This window comes from Petromyzon marinus, chromosome 5 (genome assembly GCF_048934315.1).
Source record: "Petromyzon marinus isolate PM22_M1 ecotype Great Lakes invasive population chromosome 5, UKy_Petmar_22M1.pri1.0, whole genome shotgun sequence".
Lineage (NCBI taxonomy): Eukaryota > Metazoa > Chordata > Hyperoartia > Petromyzontiformes > Petromyzontidae > Petromyzon > Petromyzon marinus.
The window spans coordinates 14741755-14763469 of NC_133671.1; the positions used below are offsets into that span (position 1 = coordinate 14741755).

Sequence of the window (21715 nt, forward strand, 5' to 3'; positions counted from 1 at the left end):
CTCGTCTGAAAAATGTTCAGCATCGGGAGCCATTTAAATGTTTAACGGTTACACAAAGGAGGGTTATTAGACCTTTTTGCCATTTTAAATTACAATGCATTTGATTGCATTATTACACATGAAATAGTGTAATAAATGAATTATATCTAATGTAAAACTGGCTCTCGGCAGACCCATTGCCATGCAGATTGTGAACCAAATGCACCACATCTATCAAACCTCCAAATCATTCAACAGCCACATATGACAATCTGTGCTACAAAGCGTAGCATAAAATATGAACACATTGCACGTCATTTCTCAAGTAAAATGCATTTGTTTATTTTGTTTCATACATATTAAGTTTAAAACCTTACACGGAGTTTGATCACTTTGGAAATAGGAGTCATCATCGGCCATTATCAATTGTCACGGAGCGCATACTGGGAACAATATCTGGTCAATACCCATGAATTACTCACGGGTAATAGGGTGGGAATTCGCTGTTCTTATTCGTGAAAAGTGTATGAAAAGGAAGGGCGTTTCATTAGCTACTGAAATGTGTTGCGTAACATTCATCCAATATTTTAATCTCACAGCTGGAATTTAGCCAAGTATTTTTTTTGTGTGTGATATTAATGTGACGGATACAGTCTATATATATTGCAGTCGTTGATGACTGGGCCGAGACAATCAACTCACTCCACTTGAGTGCCTACTTTATTCACAGGTGAGTGCCTGGGTTGGAAGCCAGGATCTCAGTGGTGCTGGCTCGGGCCTCTGCCCTCTGAGTCACCTAGCCACATCCTCCTCAAACAATGTACTTATTTGAGAATGCAGAACACAGTGAAATGCACACTGGTCACGACCAACATCAATTGCACGAACTTTTTTAAATAAAGTGTAATGCTAGGAAATATTATCAATGTAATTGGATATTTAAAGTCAAACTAAACCCCAATGTAAAGCAAGCATATAAGCCACTATATTTTTTACCACTTTCATTACATTCGCTCATATCTCAAATTGCTAAAACAATGTCTTTGTCTAAACCACCATTACCGCATTGAGGTTTCAGGCCATTCGATACGAATACAAATCAAGACTTTCTAGTTTTTCAATTATTTTAATGTAGATCAACAATACCTGCCCTAAGGTTGAGTCAAACCAATGTATAATTTCACCATAAAAAAATGCAGAAAAATAACTGCGTAAGGGGCTTGCCAATTCACTCATGGGGCATTATCCATCAGTTTAAGGGCCATCTAAATACACTTTCCCAGTAAAGTTGATTTACAAAAAAGCAGTCCTTGGGTCAGTTTGAATTCAGTGACGAGTTATCAGCAACATTTAGCTCATGAAGCCCTTTCTTACTATAGCAGATGATACAAATGCACTTATGTCATTTTTAAATAAAACATTATCATTACTTATTTATCCAGGAAAGCCGCACCGAGGCTTATGAGTCTTTTTTTTCTGAGGTTATTGCATTAGGTTTCTATTTAAATACGTTTTGAGCCAATGTATGAGTGTTGTATACGTGGGAAGAGACTGCACCATCCGGAATTTAAAAAAAACATGCATGCGAGGGGTCAACACCATCTCTGTACAGATGGAAACGGATGGACATTAGTTCGTTTTCTCTATTGCCTTCTCATGGCGAGCCAGGTTATGGCACCTTGATGCTGATGCCCAGAGTAAAGGAGTTTCGCAATGTTTGTGTAATTTGCCAACCCCCCCGTCGCTGCCTCCACAGTGCTGGATTACAGGCGCACACAGCCACCATCGCCTAATAGGTTACAAATAAGCCTCAGCGGTTTGTGAAACGTTTTAGAAATATAAAAAAAAATGTTTAAATACAACTAATTGCCCCTGTAGATGTGGTAATTATGTTGTAAGGCAAAACTGAAGCGACGCAAAACTCAAAATTGTGTAAGACTTGTTTTAAACCCTTAAAAATAAACTAAACACACGTTACTCGTCTAAAATGATTTCATCAGCAATGTGATTGACTTTCACTCTAAAGCACATACAGCACCAAAAATGTGCAGGAAATTAAAAGGACGACACACATTTGCTGTATATGTGTCCTCTATTCATCCCGAAATTTTATTTGGGCTCAAAAGCATTGAATTTTAACCAAAGTGACAAGTCGCCTCGATTGTCTCTGACCGATAGATGACAGCTGCAAGCCCAACTTCAGTAAAGACAAATCACGCCGCTTCTTCTGATGGAGCCTGATCCACCTTTCCAACCGTGCATTTGTGTTCATTCATATTCAACAAATCCCAAACAATTCCACAGATCAATGAGAAAGCATTCCCTTTATTATCACAAGTTGTTAGACTACTAAACTGCTATATTCTTGGTTCTTTCGGTAAAGTCACGTAGAAGGGAAACAATAAAATAATACAAATATAAATCAATATTATTGTTTTGTTATTTTAATGTTTTATATTATTATTATTTTATTGTTCCCCTTTTTACGTGACTTTACCGAAATAACCAAGAATATGAATTCCTGCAGTCACGAAAGCTTTAAATAAAAATTTACTAAACTGCTGTGTTTTAAATTGTGGTTTTTTTCTCCCATAATTTTATTTGTACTTTATTCGTCACCGCTTTAAAACATAAATACGATTTTTCATGATTTAAACAGCACGTTTATTAATAATAAATTTAAAGACTGGTTAAAAATAAAAGCAGATTGTTTCCAATAAACACAATCTGGTGTGTTAATTTTAATCAGCACCGAAAAATAGTAAAATTTGGTTCACAGCAAAGGATTACAAAAATGTTCCCCCCCCCTCATTTCAATTGTCAGTCTCCAGCGATCAATACAACTATCATCACCTTCTCTAGATTGTCCCACCATTTGCTAAAAATCAAACAGTCCTCACGATACAAGTACTACATTACATTAAATAAATTACACACGTGTGAAAATAAGTATACCTATAATTATATTTAATTGTTGTGTTATAACAGGAAAGATATTTCAGACGGTTCTCAACAAAAGTTTGTTCCAATGAAAAAAAACACACCCGTCTATTTGCTAACATATTTACCCCAAATATCAATATAAGGCATGCAGTATAAAATATGATAATACCGTGGACTTTTCCAAGCATCCCGATATTAGGCTGGTGAAATTGTTTTCGACATCACCATTCTCGAAACAATCGAATCACCCCGTTTAGTGACGTGGCATTTGTAGCGTATTTGCATATGGAAGTGATGTGTGGCGTATTAAAGTAATAATTCCACTAAGATCAAGTATTTTCAAGGTAAAATGAATCGGACGTAAAACTTAATGAAGTGTGGGTGTGCCAATTAAATATTTAGAAACTGCTCAGTAGTGTAAAGAGTGGTCGTCGAACATTAAACGTTGGTCGGTCTCAATACAAAACAATAGCAAGAAGGAAAAGGCCAGCGGCGTGGGTGAACTTGTTGACAACGAGAGGCACAGCAGAGCCAACGGTGGCCGTCTCAGATGCGTACACGATCCTCGAGTTGAGTTTTTGCACCGGGCGAAAATTATTCACCATGAGTATCTGCTGTGGGTCTTCTTTCGTGGAGAAAAACACAGAGGAGAACTTCTTAATCTGTACGAAGCACAAAACAGTCGCGTATGAACAAAACATACATGAATGATCAATGTCTGGAACACATACTTAGCATGTAACGATTCAGCGGTTAATAAATAAAAATGTATTTTTACACGAATGACACCCATTGAGTTGTGCATGTGAGAATCCATTACAGAAAATGTTCGAAGTTATGCAAATTATATGCTGATGTGATATGGATAATAGCATGGACACAGTCACAGAAATTAGAGTAATAAAATGTTAAACAATATAAAACGGGATGATATAAATGATAAACGAATAGATTCTTCAAATCACGTTGCAACTCCAAAATAGCGTTGCAACTCTGGGTGGGGGGACAATTGTCACGTGCCTGTGTGCACATCATGATTTTAGAGAGGAATGTCATCATTGTCAGCAATGCAGTTCACGGGAGAGGTATTATATATATACCAGTATATGTACATAGATTATGTAAATTTATTCAAAAATTTAGAGCCCTCTGACAGTCCACTGTTGGATTAAGTGCCCCCTGCACCATGGGCTGCCAAGGTGGTTGTTTCACTATACGTCACCACTTTTGTCAGTGCAAGTTGGTCGAGATCCAGGACTGGTTCAAATATCACTCGCCACCAACTTTAGCCACAGCCAGGAATCAAATGCAGATCAGCGGCCTCACGGCGCAGTCCACTTACTACCCCTCTCCACCCACGTAATTGTACGTATAAAAATCTAAATAATAATGTGGAAAAAAAGGCATTTTCAAACCTGATTTTCATCCATGATAATGGGCTCTTCGAATACTGTCCAAGTAACCACTTCCCCGCAGCCAGGAGTGGTGAGCGATCCAGAATACCGGTAATACTTACTCATGTTCACGTACGACGGAAGCAAATTGTCCAAATTAAACGTGGACGAAAAATTTAGCTTCTGGCCTGCAGAAATAAAATAGGCATAAACGCAAAGGAGAACACATTAACAGCCAACCCTGCCGACAGTGAAACTTTAAAATACTTCGGGGATTATTTGTGATTTACCAGTAACATTATTATTAATACATACACGGTACTAATTATACTATTTCCACATACAACGTACATTCATATATACAGTTCGTGTCGTGAACAGCCATTATCTATCCACTGCCGGATGAAGGCTTCACCAGGTCGTGAAGGGGGAGCCCCACGACTGGTCGAGTTATCACTCACCACTGAGGTCGAGTTATCACTCACCACTGATGTTGGCCCTGCTGATAATTAAATTTAGGTGCACGATTCAGTGTCCCACTGCTGCTTAATTTGACCTACGCCCCCCTACCCATCATCATTACGTATTATGAGTACTATAATATATTCTGGAGCGGACATCTCTGTAAACTACATACCTTGGTTTGCCACACTGGGTAGAGCATTGATGATGGTGTTATAATTGTTGTTTGTTGGTCCGACCTTTAAAAAAGGAAGATAATTTTAAGATGAAAGCACTGAAAAAAAGAAACAATCACAAATATGCTGCTCTTTGAAGTTGTTTTCAACGATGTCAACCACGTCTATACTTCGATTTAAAGCTTTCGTGACTGCAATGATTCAGGCGCTGTCCTACCAGACAGTCTCGCTCCCTTCACCTGATGAAGGCCGCTTGTGTTGTGGCCGAAACGTCGTGAGAATATTATTGTGTTATTTTATTTTATCAATTTATTATTTTATTCTCATTCTACGTGACTTTACCGAAAGAACCAAAGAAGACACGTCTATACTCTTTGGTTCTATTGGGTAAAGTCACGTAGGTGAAAATAAAATAACAAAAAATCACGACGTTTCGGCCACAACACAAGCGGCCTTCATCAGGTGAAGGGACGAGACTGTCTGGAGGACAGCGCTGGAGTGGAAGAAGCTACGTCTTTTGTGCATGTCGCTCTTTTGCCAACTCTAGAAATGTGCATGGCGAGGACAATCTGTTTTATAATGTACGCAATAATGGTTAGAGCCACAAGTTTTTCAAAAAGTGTCCACATGCACCATTCATGGCCAGAATCGTTTGCATTACCTATTATAATCACCCAGAAATGTCTGTCCGTCCCGCGCGTGACGTCACTCCCCATGAAGCCCACCCCCACGTGACGTCACTCCACATGAGGCCCACCCTCCTAATTAATATTCATGAGTGGGTGGATTTTTACACTAACGCAGAGGAAGGTCGATCTGAATTTAATTAGTTCCATTTAGATTAATAATTTATTACGCAAAGTCGCTTCAGATATGACTTTTCTTTGCAGAAAGTGACGGTAAAAAAATTAATCTACGTAGCACAGTGCTACATCCGTGCGTGACGTCACTGCAAAAGAGCCCCCCCCCCTTCATTAATATTCATGCCCGCGTGGCAATTTACACTAACGCACAAGAAGGTCGCGCACTCCACATGCCGCATCCCTCCCGTCATTAATAATCATGAGCGGGTGACGTCACTCCACATGCCGCACCCCTCCATAATAACCAATAGCGGGTGACGTCACTCCACATGGGGCAACCCCTCCTCCCCCCCTCATTAATAATCATGAGCTGAACAATTTTTCTATTGAATATTTCAGATTTACTGCAATATACACCCGTCCTTGGACAGGCAAAATAGCTATTGGTTATATGATATTGATATTCAAAGTAAAAGAAACATACAATGGGCTTCACTTATGGAATACTAATGCATCTCCGTGCATTATATAACGACCGGAAACTATTTCAGTACTTTTAATGAACAGGTGGAGTAAAAAAAAACAGTCTTGAATTCAAGGCAAGGAGAACAGTGTTAAGTCCAGCCAAGATCATTTAAACTACTAAACTAATACAAATTTTATGAGACCTCCTTTGCCAGTAACAAGATATAGTAATAGGTTTTTACCCTTTTATCTGGCACAAAAACTGACACCTTTATACAAGGAATCTTGTTTGCAAAAACCACAAACACAAGTAGTCAAAATGCAAACAAAAAAGACAACTCTGATAATAATATGCACTGTCCTTGAATTTGATTGGTCCACACCCGAGATGGCTTTTCTTAGAGCCCAGTCTCCACTGGTGTTGGACCAGAAGACGCCAAAAGATCCAACACCAGTGGAGACTAGGTTCTAAGAAAAGCCGTCTCGGGTGTGGACCAATCAAATTCAAGGACAGTGCATATTATCAGAGTTGTCTTTTTTGTTTGCATTTTGACTACTTGTGTTGTGGTTTTTGCAAACATGATGCCTTGTATAAAGGTGTCAGTTTTTGTGCCAGATAAAAGGGTAAAAACCTATTACTAATACAAATTTACCAGGTAAGACCCCAGAGCTATATAGCTCTTTTTCAGAAGCGACCTGGCCACAAACAATAAAGCGGCTTATCACGTGCACATTTACAGCAACCAAATACGCTCAAAACTAAACGTTTCTAAAACGGAGGACCCGGAGAAAAAATCCACGTGACTACGTGGATTATGTTCCCCTTGGAGTTCTCGGATCCCGGTCACACCCCCCGAGGCCACGCCCCCGAAGCCACCACACCCCGAGGCCACGCCCCCCGCAATGTCAAGGTCAAGGACGACCCCTGGGAAAATGTCCTCGAGCCGACCTCGAGGCCGAGAACTGTCCTCGAGGAGGACTCGAGGACTTGGAAAAGAACACGCATGCCAACTGTGCGTGCAAACAGCACAACAATGATGGGTGCAAATATAATCAACTCACTGCATATAAGAAGCCAAGAACGGCCAATCCATCCTTTTCATTCTTTGCTCCATCAAAGGTCAAGTACTTGGTGTTATAGTGCACAATATGAAGCTACAAAAAAGGAGAAAAGAGAAATGAAATACTGTTATAGCCTCAAAATAACCAAGGTATACAGACATGAAAAGCAACGTCAAGAAACTGCCCAACTATTCCTTTTCTTAAAAAAATACAAGTTAGTGTGTACGCCAGACGTCATGGTTTAATGTATTCCCCTCAGAAAAACAATAGAAGCAATGCTATTGTTTTGCAAACCACTATGCAGGCAATCAAACAATTCATGGGGCAATACTTGGTGAGGCTCGTCAAGTTGTGGAAGGAAGTTGTTTGCATGTTTTCCCCTCACAATAATGAATCAATACAAGCAAGCACGACCTATATTTAAAACACATTTTATGGAAACAATGAGGTGAGGATTGCACCAACTTTTTGTACGCAAACAGTAGGGGGGTGTAAAGCTTCACCCATGCTGAGATTTAATTGATTTGTCGCGACTCAGGATCGCGACATCATTACGGATTGTTTTTAATTTATATGCAATGTGGTGGAGACCGTGGTAACCTCTGGAGCTGGCTGATGATGGCGGAGGTAATTTTCAACGGTGTCAAGGGCGCCTTGACGTTCAAATGACCCCAACTTCGTCCACCCACTCAGCCGATGCCCGGACCGATATATCTCACGGTTAGCTTAGGTTATCGCGACATCGTAAATGCCGATGGGCTGAGTGGCTTGATGCTACACATCCACAGACACCTTGTTATGGAATGGGTTAGAGGTGTACTTAACATTTAAAAAAAATGTTTTGCCCATTTCAGGTGTCAGACAACTCGACGAGGCATTTCGTTTACTTAAAAACGGCAAAGGATCCGACCCTGCGCCTTGCCTCGCTCTTGCCTACTGGGTCCTCTGCCCCCAACCTGGCTGAAGGTCCATCGGGTTCGGAGGGGGGGGGGGGTGGGTAGGGGCTGTGTTTTATAGATATATTTGACACAACCTACGACGCAAAACATACGCCGGTATCGAGATCAAATGGTTACTTTTGTCGCTCAGCAGGTGCAGCAGCCACTGCTGTCGGCACGGGTGCACTGATCCCAATACAATTCTAGATTTGAAGCTTTCGTGACTGCAAGGATCCATACTCTTTGGTTCTATTCGGTAAAGTCACTTTACCGAATAGAACCAAAGAGTATGATCCCAATACGTAAAACACGTAGGAATATATATTAAAAAAAACATTAGTTTTACACGAGCGAATCGAATGCGCTGGTCACGCGTTTAGGAATGGACATAAAATTGATGAATCGATGCATCATTATACCTCCCTAATATACAGCACCACTCATCCTTAATCGGCATCTCTCACCCCACAATATGAATGCATTGGCGATGCACGCACGCACGCACGCACATCTATAAAGCCAGCCACAGATTCCCATACAACCCTTGCGATTGTAATTGGTGTAAAACTGGTAATTGCATGCTGTGCGGAAGCCGCTCACTTCAACGGGGAATTGCTTGCCATTGATGGTGTGCTCGGATCCAGGCCCGTGTGGGTTCCCCCAGTGAAAGTGCATCTGGACAGCGTTGAAGGTACCTGGCAGTCCACCGCCACTCACGGCGATTTCCCCTTGCAAGTCAACCTGCACTGTGGGCACAGACGCGTCACAGGGTGGCATCATTATTTATTTATTTTAATTTGCACACGAACACAAAACCGTTTATTTTTTGCGTTTTTTTTACTCTCTCGAATAGCGAGCGTGGAGACGCGTATGCTTGGGATTGCACCGAAGAGCAAAAAACGAGGAACACGTGGATAAGAGACATCACGCTGGTTAGAACGTCAGTAGGCTCGGGAAGGACGTGACGCTGATGAAGGCTAATTATGAAGTTGGGCAGCCAAAGAAGGGGAGTGTCTTCGAGAGGACATCCACTGCCGAGATGGAGCAAAGAAAACGTCTCAGCAGGTGCTTGCTTGATGGATTTGTTCCATCGCGAGACCGTGAGAGGTGGCGACGGCTTGTGGGAGGGCCTTCATCCAGCAGTGGACAAATCATAGCTGTTGATGAGGATGATGAAGGTCGCTTGTGTTGTGGCCGAAACGTCGTGAGAATATTATTGTGTCATTTTATTTTATCAATTTATTATTTTATTCTCATTCTACGTGACTTTACCGAAAGAACCAAAGAAGATTTATGTATTATTATTCTTTTCTTTTCTACAAGTTTTGAAAAACAAAACATTCGCGAAACGGTTGAGACTTTCAATGACAAAAAACAAAACTCCTTACCGGTGTGTCCATTGTTTTGTATGGACCATGTGACGCCAGCAGGTGTCGAGTCGTAGCCAATGAATTTGAGCTTCTGCAGCGTCGCGTTGCGTTTCACACTACCCGTATGGATGTCGATGGGAGACTGGCTTGTACCACTGCACGCGGGGCTGTTTTTATACCACGTGCGTGGACCTTCACAAAAGGCAGATGGCAAAGCATTAAAAATATATATATAACAACGTTGTCCACTGGATATACCGCCTATGTGCTTCCGTTGTTCAAATAAAATTCAGCTATGCCGCCTCTATAGTCGGATGTGTGGAGCACGAATAACAAAAAAACGGGTTGTTTCATTCATTCACGTTGATTACCACCAGTGTTCGAATGGACACCAGCCCAGCGCTGAACGTTACAACAAAATGGAGTTACGTACAAAAAATAAGTTTGAACATGTGCTTTCCGTGTTAAACGGTCACAGATTTTAATAATGGCAAATGTCTGTGTACTATGAAAAAAAAATACTTTGACGAGTGTCAAATTAGTAAATTATGAAACGTTTACGAAGTTGTAAATGTTCTTCGCTAAAATAATAAAATTAGAATATACATTAACTGTGATATAAATACAATGTTTATTGTTCCTGATTTTAAACTAAATGCAAATTTGCATATCCGTGTTACCAGTGTGTAAAAACAAATGCAGCAAACACCCAGTAAATTGAGCATTACATGCAGATGGACACAGGCACACCATAACAAACGTGGTTTGTAACCTGCTTTTCTTTGCAATTAAATCATCATAGACTCCTGACAAATTTCTGTATGAAACACTCGAATGAAAATCTCATTTACTTCACGTGAAATTGTCTTTCAATGAAAACCACTTGCTGCTCAGAGCTCCAAAAGGCAATGTTCGATGCAATATACATTTGCTTACATTAACATGTTTTATTGCTTAAGAGTTAATCACAAAACAGCTTTTTTTTTACGCACAGAAGATGTGACATTGGTTAGGCAAAACATTTCATTTAGACAGAAAGCATGGTGTGACTTACCACATTCCGAATTCTGAGAGTCATAACACCAATGTGCTGTGGAATAATAAAAACAAACAAACAAGCAAAATACATGATTAATGCTCACCAGCATCGGACGCGAATATTGCTCAATGGACATTATTTTTGAGTTTGGTAATTTTATCTACAGTCAAAGTCATTTACATATATAACCAGCGAAGTTAAGTTGGCCGCTTTAAGCTCTCGTTATTTTATCTCTCCAAGGCTGAAGTCAGCAAAAGCGGTGCACTATGCAGCACACACACACACAACACTCGTAAGCATAAGTGGGGCTTTGCCCAAATTCTCACAGCTTAAGTGTCACAATCCACGAGAAGCAAATTACTTTGTTCGTTTAATGATGGTGATCACATATTTCTGTGTTAGGCTCGAGGGCTTTGATGAATTTTGAAGCCGAGGTTGACCACACACTATGCATGAAGCCACTCAGCTTTCGAGGCATACATTTTATGGGCCCAAATTATTTAAAATTTTCAGACATTTTTTCTTCTTCCAGTTTTAAACATAGACTCAATCATATTTTTTTTTGCCCAAGATCAGCTTTCTATCCCTTTGAGGACGTATTTAGATTGTACACGAGTCACTCAAACATTACTATGCGTCTGTGTCATATGAAAGAAAACGATGATGTCGAGCTCGTGGGCCTTGTCAATCTAGTGCCAAAAAGCAATATTTTCATTTGGCAAAATTGTCAGAAAATGCCGCCAACATCATTAGTGCAGGTGAAGCATTAAAGCTGCATAACCACAAGACAAATACACCAAAATTAATAAATGAGCTACATAACCACAAGCCAGTATAAATTACTTTCCAGCATGCTGTTCTCAAGGAACCCAGGCAAGTGTGTGTGTGTTAAATCCTACTGGGTAGCAAACAGCTCATTAATTATGGATTACATGTGTACCTTATATATGCATTTACTCTCACTCAAAATACACAATCATTCTTCACCGAAAGTAACCGACATGACCGGTGGATACGACGTGAAGAACGTATAAGCCACGTGACACTAATGGCAGAGCCAGGATTTTCAGGTAGTGGGTGGCAACCCTTCCAGCAATAAAAAATGATAGGAGTTGTTAGTTGGGCGGGGGTCGCAAAATGCCGATTTATTACTAATAAACCCCAATGATGGGATTTCGATCGGATCATTGGGGGGGCACGTGCCACCCCACATCCCCCACCCCCCCCCCACTGGCTCTGTCAGTGGTGACACGGTCGTGAGGGCCCAATCACGTGAAAGCGCCATCGGACCCCCCCACTTAATTTCAGTCAATTAAAGGAGTTCGCTGCAGTCTCCGATAGCTACCCTATCCGGGAAGATAGTTCCTGGATACATTAATTCAACGTTAACTAATGTGTCAAGTGAGGTTAAATTATTGTCCGTCCTGTGTTTTGCTGCGGAGAAACCAGCAAAGAGCAAAGGGAGCAATGATTTCCGAGGGTCGCCAACGAGAAATCGAATGCGTGCGGAGAAATGCCAGGTTTTTTTTTGCAGCACATCCGGGAAAGATAAAAAAAAATTAAAGTTTTTGGCAAGCTACGAACAAAGCCACGCTTGATTTGGAAAGCTCGACTCGTCGCCCACGGTTGTGCGAGACCGTCGAGATCGAGCCAAGTAAATTGGAAATTAGTTCGGATGGATATTTGCGGTGTCTTTGACTTTAAGGAGACAACATACTTTTTTATGGTTTAAAAAAAAAATTGCCAATTCATATGACGAGGGGATGTTTTAATTGTAACGTCTTGATACGTGGTAATAAAACGATGGCAGAATGAATTCCACCACAGTAAAATTCCGTAAAAATGAAGGAGCATGTCCAATGCAAGTTGTCTGAATGTACATTGAACAACCCCATGTCTGCAGTATTGTGCTCTGAATTGTATTTAAACCATGCAATTAACTTTCAGAGGTGTCTGGTGTTAATAGGCTTTCTGACCTCTTTGAAAGCGAGTTGAGCATTTAACGTTGATGCAAAGCAATATCTTAAATTAAGCTTATGTTTAAATAGCTGGTACCACGTGACATCGTGCCAATGCGACACTAAATTGCATTCAACATTAAAACACATCCGATGTTACACGGTTCTTTTCACTGCCCGGTCTACTTACATGGCGCTTTTAATGTTCCAAATCAAAGCAATTCACACGCGGCTTTCACAACGAACATGTTTAAATCATAACGAGGAATAGCACACGCCTACCGTAAGTTCTCAGTGTAAATTTAACTACTGCATGAAAAAACAGTACCCACGAGTTTGCCTTTTCATCCAAGAAAATGCTATGGTGAGTAATGATCTTAAATAAATAGATCTGACGGTAACCGTAAAGCGAACATTGCCAACAGTGATGACACACTTATAGCCATCACTCATTCACATTCATTTGAACTACGGTGCTGTAAAATACAAGCACATATTTATTAAAGTACAAATATTTCCCATTGGTGTTCCCTCTTTGAAAGACATTCACGTCACATTAATACCCCGAACGAACATCCCTTGCGGTGTTACAGCAGTGCAGTAATATGTAACGCGTTTCCACATGAACACACACACGCACAGACTTACCATCTCCGGACGCACTGGTACGATTTACCCTGGAAATCACAAAGATGACCAGCACGCAAACGGTAAGCACGGGGAAATACATCTCAGTCCGCTATTGGAGCTCTCTGCCGTTGACGCACTGCTGGTAAGATTGACAAACAAAACAGCCGCGCGGCAAGCCGACTAATACAATGAATAAAAGCCGGTAACAAGAGTGGCTAAAGTAGTATAAATAGTGCACAACAGGTGCCGTCGTCTGCTCGCAGGGTGAGCGAGGCTACACTGGCGCAAGCCGCCGTGCTGTACAAAGTATCTGCCCGTGCGTCTAATGTTGTAGTGGCAGACAGAACTGGACAGAGCGGGGTGGGTGAGTGGGTGGATGTGGGAGGTATGGCTGAGACGGAATGAATGCGCAGGCTCTCAGCGCACGCAGCCGTATTTATCCTCCAGGCTCAGCGCTCCTGGATAATGGGTGACGAGCTCCGATGCTTTTGACGATGATGATGCTGCTGCTGCTGGTGATGATGATGACGGTAGCAAGGACAGAGAGATCGCTCAAGTCGCGCACGCCCCGTTGTTGAGGGCGCAGCGTGTGGTTCAAGTGCGCGCAGCAACGCACAATGCAGTCTCGTCCACGTGCTGTTTGGAGTAAGGTAATCTTACCGGTTTGTTTGCTTCTATATAATCTCCTTAATGATTTTTTGACCTGTGACGGCACCGATTTCCTGAGCAATTGTGGGAAACAAAAAATACCGTGCCCTATTTGGAATCAATGTGGTATCCCACACCTGATAGGTACGCACACGCCTTTTCGGGTTCAAACAACAACGAGTTATCAAGGAAGAAAAAACATGCGTATTGGATGGATACTGTAACTTTTTAAAACCAAGGTTTTGCAACGGAATTTTTTTAATGTATATACCTGATCTGACATGGATTGGAAAGCAATCTCTGTATCGGTTTAGATATTTTGGGATTCATCAGCAGTCAGGCGTGATGAACTAATGCTGTACTTCACACACGATTGGAACGTGTCAACTGCGTTGGCAAAAGAAGTGTCACATACAGGGGGCATTTTTTGTTCAAAAGCGAGTTCTATATACAGTATACAGTAAAGGGCGAGTCAGGTGAATACCAAGAAGTAATATTGAGCACATCAGCGTGGTGGTTTAAAGCAGTGGAATGAGGAAGGGTGCCACGTGTACTCTGTTTACACGACAACGCAAATGCAGAATGCGGCATAGAGAAATGGGTACGCACGCCTTTACATTAGCAGGTAAAATCAATATGCGACGGGGTTATCAGAATGAACGGTGGCAGGGACAGGGTCTTTTTTTTAATGAATAACATTTTAGGGTTGCGTTTCGCGAAGCGAGCTACGCGAAAAGCTGTCGCTGCCGTTCCTCAGCACGTGGGGCGCGCAACTATGGGGCGGGCAAGGAAGCATTTCGGGGGTGAGGCTGCGGCATGGACACCGTGCAGGGAAGAAAAAAAAACATTCGAATGTCTGCGGGGAATGTCATCGCCCACTTTTGCGATGACAAAACACGCGAACACGCAACACATGTTTTCAATTGTCCGCTAACGAGAAGCGTAGCCATGCGATGTCTCTGTGTAGCTGTCGGTCTGAGTAACCTCAGTTGTGTTATCGGGGCTGTCGGGGAGAGAGGGATGCGGGGAGTGGCGGTCAATTAGTCATGATTATGAGAGAGGGATGCTGAACGATGTTGAAAACCACTCTCCTAATAGCAAGAGTCCAAATTCCAAAATGTTTTCTACAGCCCTTTCCCAATCCACTGCTGGATGACGGTCTCCCCACGCAGTCTGTACTCACCACGCTAGGCGGTGCGCTGTTGGCGGCGTGGGAGTCGGGGTGGAGGCGGCGCCGGTTCATGTAACACCAACAACACCAACAACAACAAACTCCTCGCCGGCACTGACGTTAGCCGTGTGGCCGGGAATCGCATTCGTAGGCCAGGTACATCGAGCGCAGTGCGCTCACCCATTGCGCGCCACCGCTCAGCAACATCGATGCGGTCGGTACACGATCATAGTATGCAGGGAATGAAAATAAAATACAACTAAAGAGGGAGACTGGCGTTGATAGCTTCCAGTCAGATGTGAAGTACGGTCTGGCAGCTGCCGGTCCCGAGCCGCCCAACACTCAGCAGCCGCGCAAGCAGGGAACGCGGAGCTCGCAACGAATAGATTTTTTGTTAAAGACGAAGACGTGAAGACAGCGACACGTAGGGCCCACATATCAGAAGCCACTGCGAGCAGTTACTTGCCGTGGAACAGCTGTTGCTAGATCTGACGACGAGCTGTTTCTCACACACACACACTCACAACACCAACAACAACAACAACATTGGACCCCGGCATCACGAGTCATTCATCATCGTCCTCAGCAGCCGTGCTCAGTCCACTGCTGATCAGTCATTTCTATCTCTCACGACCCTGCGACGTAGTTAGCTATGAGGTCTCTGCACACGACGACGATTCTTGATTAAACTAGCAATCAACAATGTCACTACATTATTACGAGGTTGGAGTGTGAACCTATAGGCGATCTTCGGTACATTTCTGACCGTGACTGACATAACCAAACGCAGAACATGACCCAACATACTCTTTGGTTCTATTCGGTAAAGCCACGTAGGTAAAAAAAATAAAACAACAAAAATCGCGACGTTTCGGCCACAACACAAGCGGCCTTCATCAGGTGAAGGGACCAGCCTGTCTCGAAGACTGCGCTGGAGTGAAACAGAGCCAAGCTCAGACTGCGACCTTTAAGCTGTGTACACAGCTGTGTACATACTCTTTGGTTCTATTCGGTAAAGCCACGTACTCACGCAGTCTGAGCTTGGCTCTGTTTCACTCCAGCGCAGTCTTCGAGACAGGCTGGTCCCTTCACCTGATGAAGGCCGCTTGTGTTGTGGCCTAAACGTCGTGATTTTTGTTTTATTTTTTTACATACGTGGCTTTACCAAATAGAACCAAAGAGTATGGATCCTTGCAGTCACGAAAGCTTCAAATCTAGAAATGATCCAACATGGCTTTAGCTCAAGCTTCACCCAGAACCGCATCCGCACAAACCGTGTCAGATGCACAAATGGAAAATGTGATGCACAAACCGTGTCAGATGCACAAATGGGAAATGTGACGCACAAACCGTGTCAGATGCACAAATGGAAAATGTGACGCACAAACCGTGTCAGATGCACAAATGGAAAATGTGACGCACAAACCGTGTCAGATGCACAAATGGAAAATGTGATGCACAAACCGTGTCAGATGCACAAATGGAAAATGTGATGCACAAACCGTGTCAGATGCACAAATGGCAAATGTGATGCACAAACCGTGCCAGATGCACAAATGGCAAATGTGATGCACAAATGGAAAATGTGAAACTATCCAGTGTGCGACTGTGGTCATCCTGACCAGACCGCGCAACGCAAAACGACGCAATGTCCCCGGATCTACAGATACAAAGGATACGTCACGGCGAGACCACTCCGCTGCTCGTGAACGTGAAATTGGAGTTGGTGCTCTGCACCTGCATCAAGCCGTACGAAGGAAGAGGATGATACACACGTGGGGTGTGGATGTTTAAACTGGTCCAAGCACCCCCGCCTCCCACATCAACACGCACCGACCAGGGTGGTGAAGTATGGTCAAATCAACCCACAATGCCAACACGACGTGAAGCGGTCTACATTCAAAAGAGGATTGGCAAACGACTGAAAGCTATATTTAAAAAAAAGTATTCGAAAGCCACTAACGTTTCGGAAATGGTTCTAATGTAGGTCCACTGCCCGGAACATTAGCCTATTGTATGTACAGCATTCGTTATATGCGAACGTATTCTTTGAATTCCAAGTAGCAATTTTCCCCATGTAAATGTTACAATCCGGTAGGTGTGCGTGTGTATTGAGACGACAATGTTTTAGCGGTGCGTCTTTCTTTTTCAGATCGTCCTGAGAAGACGGTAACGACGAATGTGTTAGGTTTTCCAACACGACGATTAAAGGGAAACGCGATCATCTGCGGAAGAATAATAACAATCCGCGCATTGTACCCTTAAATGGCATTAACTTTGTGAGTAATCCTTGAATTGTGGCAAGGCGCAACTGACATCTAGCATGCAATGGGTTTTTTTTAAACCTCGTGCATTTCCTGTCCGTATTAAACGCCACTCCGAATGTTACCACTTGTACAAAGCGCGGTTTTACAACAAACTAAAAAAATGGCAAAGGCGTTCATGAAAGTCGGCGCTGTGGCGAACGAGAGAAAGTGATAAACGTGGGCTCATTTTTCGTATTATTTATATCGACCTTATCACCGCGATACAGGGTAAACACAGCGGAGAAGCCTGAATAGCAAAGCTCCACAGCAATGGCACAATAGGTTTCAATTATTAACGCAGATTTATGAAGGTCACTCGCGGCGTTGGCTTTCAAGTTAAGGTGGATCATTTATATTCCCGTGGTTCCGTATGGGGAACGCTGGTAATTAAGGGACTCGACTTCACATAAGAGAAGGGAGAATAATAGTACAAGCACCCTTGTTACAGGGTATTGGATGTCGGGGCACATGAACTCGTAAAGGTCAGTTGGCAGGTACATTGCAGCTTCGCCTGCAATTCAGCCCTGTCCAAGTTCGGTAGCAAACTCGGGAGAAAATAAAACGGTTAGCACAAGGTAACCGGACTTTGCAGGCCAAGGCAGGCTCCAATGCGACCTCCCGTCGCAGCATTTGACACGTGGTGGTGGTGCAAGTTCCTTAATGTGTGAGTTACCTTCCACCTCTACCAAGACGTCTCCGCCAGTCGGCAAATTTTTTTTTATCTCCGCTTATAGAGGTGGCTCCGGAGCGCTCCCTCGAATGTAGCGGGCATCGCCCTCTTCCGCCAGCAGTGGCGTCAATGAGCAATTGCAGGGATGCACTTTTATAGGAGTGGGAACGTCTGTATGTATGTAACAGACTATCGCTGGAACATTTATCCGAAGATCTGAGAGCCTGCACGGCTGAAATAACACGACATGTGGTGTGTGTGTATGTGTGTGTGACGTAATAGCGGTTAAGCAGCGAAAATGTGGATGAATATGTGCGGCGTGTCCGTTTCACGTGCTCTCCTGGCTGTCTGGTGGATAACGGCGTTGACGAATAATCGCACCAACTGTTGTCACCTTCTCACCAAGCTGCTTGGCAATGGTCTTGTAGCCCATTTCAGCCTTGTGTAGGTCTACAATCTTGTCCCTGATATCCTTGGAGAGCTCTTTGGTCTTGGCCATGGTGGAGAGTTTGGAATCTGATTGATTGATTGCTTCTGTGGACAGGTGCCTTTTATACAGGTAACGAGCTGAGATTAGGAGCACACTCTTAAAGAGAGTGCTCCTAATCTCAGCTTGTTACCTGTATAAAAGACACCTGGGAGCCAGACATCTTTCTGATTGAGAGGGGGTCAAATACTTATTTCCCTCATTAAAATGCAAATCAATTTATAACATTTTTGACATGGGTTTTTGTGGATTTTTTTGTTGCCATTCTGTCTCTCACTGTTCAAATAAACCTACCATTAAAAATATAGACTGATCATTTCTTTGTCAGTGGGCAAACGTACAAAATCAGCAGGGGATCAAATCCTTTTTTTCCCTCACTGTACGAATAGTTACAGCGTAATTGCGCATCGCACAAATGTGCGTCGAACTTCTTTCGCGCCGTACGTAGCCAACCGTGCTAATATCCGAGGGGGAAAAAAATAGCAGTTCTAAATAAATTAGTAGCGTAATCAGTGACGGATTAAGTTAGTGCTTGGCCTGTCGCATATGTTAAAAAGGGGCCCTAAAAAAAAAACAGAAATATTAAAACACAAATATTTAACTTGCATAGTAAAGTAATTGTATTTTTTCATTTGCTATACAGCCAAATAATACGACAAATCGCTCACCTTAAACACCCAGTCGTTCATAAAAGTTGAAGGCAGTATAGTACTATAGTAATAGAGCAAGTGCAGAATCACTGAACCGGGATTGGTATCTTGAAAGCGTTTAGCGCGGGGGCCCTTGAAAGTGCAGCGTCCATAGCATTTGCTACCTTTGCTACTAAGCTAACCCGGCGCTGAGCGTTATAGCTTCCTTGATGGCGAGGTGATATGGGGTGGAGGGGGGGGGGCAGTCGTGGGACGGAGGGGGGGGTGTGGCACTCGTTAAGGGCGGTGGCGACACTCAGCGGTCTTTCAGGCTGGTATCTTGATGAGCGTAACAATCGGTTCGTTAATTGTTTCTCTTGGAGTAAACGCCACGTATCGTGTCTGCACAGCCGGGGGGATTTGGGCGACGCACTGTCTGGGAAAAGCGCCGAGAGGAAAAGGGGCGCTCTCGACCGTTTTAAATGACATGTTTTAACTTTATTGTTGCCTTTTTTTTCGTACTTCCATCCTCATTGCGGACGTGCGTATGCTACTTTCGTTTGAAACTCGTCGAAGCGAGTTGTGCACCACCTAGAGGCAGAGAACGTTCATGGCAAGGTTTGGCCGTAAGCCATTGTGCAGCCTGTTCTCGTATAACGCGCTAGTTGCGTTCCTGAAGAGCACCGCGTTATGGAGAAATCGCGTTTTGACAAATATTATATAACATAGGGTAAAGCGCAGTCCGCGTTAACACGTGAGATGCGCACGCAGGCTGACAAAGACTGAGGCGCGTGGTTAGCATCTAGAAGCATCCAGCAGCATCCCGCCTCGTGCGATGCTACGCCGAGGCAGCCGTATGTACAACCGCTAATTCCTACTCGCGCTGCGACGTAGTTCTGTTCACTAAATCGCGTTATATCCAATTCGCATACGCGTTATAAAAAATGCGTTGCCTAATACATTCATTGTGTTATATCCAATTCGCGTTATGAAAAGATGCATTAAAGGAGAACAGATTGTATTGTAGAGTACGGTAGAGTACTTATGATGTATCCTCTAGCTTGCTAGCTACATATCCGAACTGTGGCTTTTTCGTCAACAGCCTAAACGATTTGTTGTATTCCCTGAGCTGTGATTTATGTTATAGAGTTGCACGATGGGGGTGTTTTTGTGTGCAGTCATTGGTAAGCTCACTGAGTGAAGGTGCAACTGAAACAATTGTCGAAACAGATTATTTAATAAGTGTATTACTCCATCGATTATTGGTATGGATATTCTGACGAGGAAAATCGCTTAAAATGTGCATGGGCAAATGGTTATACTTTCAATACCTAGTAAAAGTAAAAAAAATGTTAATGAAAATGTTACCCAATGAAACTGTAAGAATGATTGCGTTTATTTTTTTTGGATTTGGTTGTAGCATAAAGTCGCACAACTCTCATGCATTGTCTTTATATAATGTGCACAGACAAAACAATACAAAAACCCCAAATAAACAAATGCTTGCATTGCATAACTAAAATAAATCGAGGTCACCTCACCCCTCCACACACTAGGGGCACACATTGTATGCATCTTTAGAAGTGTTCATTGTACGCCAATCAAAACAACAGTTACAAATGTGTAAATTTTCACTGGTGGGAAAACAAACGTGATGCCAGAGTTAAAAGTTGGTGCTTAACATCAAGTAATCTTGGAAACAAAAAGTTGGTAATATTCACCGCTTTTTTTTCCTACTCTCATAGAACTACACTCTCTGGTTCCTGCAGTCACGAAAGCTTCAAATCTCTTCGAACTATCTGGTAAACGCTTAAGCAGGCTTAGACCATCTGGGAATAACTCGGTTTCATCTCATCCCAACCCCAAAACGCAATATAACACGACACTTTCAGATATAACTATTTTAACCATGGGACTGCATTCATGTCCAACGAGCGTTGAGCAACGCCTTGGACACCAAAGTCGACTCGGCGAGGGCCGAGCAGTGGAGGGCGCGGCTTGAACAAGTGTCCCCGTGCTCAATCTGAACTGCCGAGGGGGGTCACATCGTGTCGGTGCGCTCCGCTTACACGGCTGCGCACGAAGCGGCTCACGCCGGCGGTTGTGTGGTAAGTACTTGTGCTCAGCAATCACCCCTGTTGCCGTTCTGCTGCTCAAAAGCCAATCTGCAAATATTTTCAATTAGTTATTTTGGCATCCAATCAATGCACCTCGAGTTGCAATGCGAGGACACATTGAGCATGTCGGCATGGCTTGGACGAAGGCTTCCTATATCGCTCTCTTCACAAGAGGCAATATACGCCAAAGTAAGCTGCTGCCATTTGTGAAAGGAGAGGGAGACCTGGGTTATTAATTTCCCTTAATGCTGGCTTTTTTTTATAAACAAAAAATACTGCATTGGTTCATCCGTTAGATCTTTGCAGAGGTAGTCAGCTTCACTGCTCCATTCACCGTCAGTGCTACAGGAACTGTCAGCTAACAGTGTCTCGAATATTTTTTTCTGACTGCCAGCAGACATCAAGGCAGTTTTCTTACTTGCCGCAAGATTGTGCCCTAGTAATACCAGCAATAGCAAAGGGCATGGC

General features: G+C 43.0%; 1 protein-coding gene across 1 annotated transcript; it reads right to left on the reverse strand.

The window, feature by feature from the left end:
* Positions 1–296: 296 nt before the first annotated feature.
* LOC116939297 (carbonic anhydrase 2-like) lies at positions 297–15106 on the reverse strand (the record flags this gene model as incomplete). The annotated part of the gene is made up of 9 exons (XM_032947505.2): positions 297–3584; positions 4338–4504; positions 4954–5017; positions 7285–7377; positions 8823–8968; positions 9611–9784; positions 10647–10682; positions 13238–13266; positions 15051–15106. Coding segments are annotated over 9 exons (972 nt in total), but the record flags the coding sequence as incomplete, so codon positions are not given.
* Positions 15107–21715: the final 6609 nt, after the last annotated feature.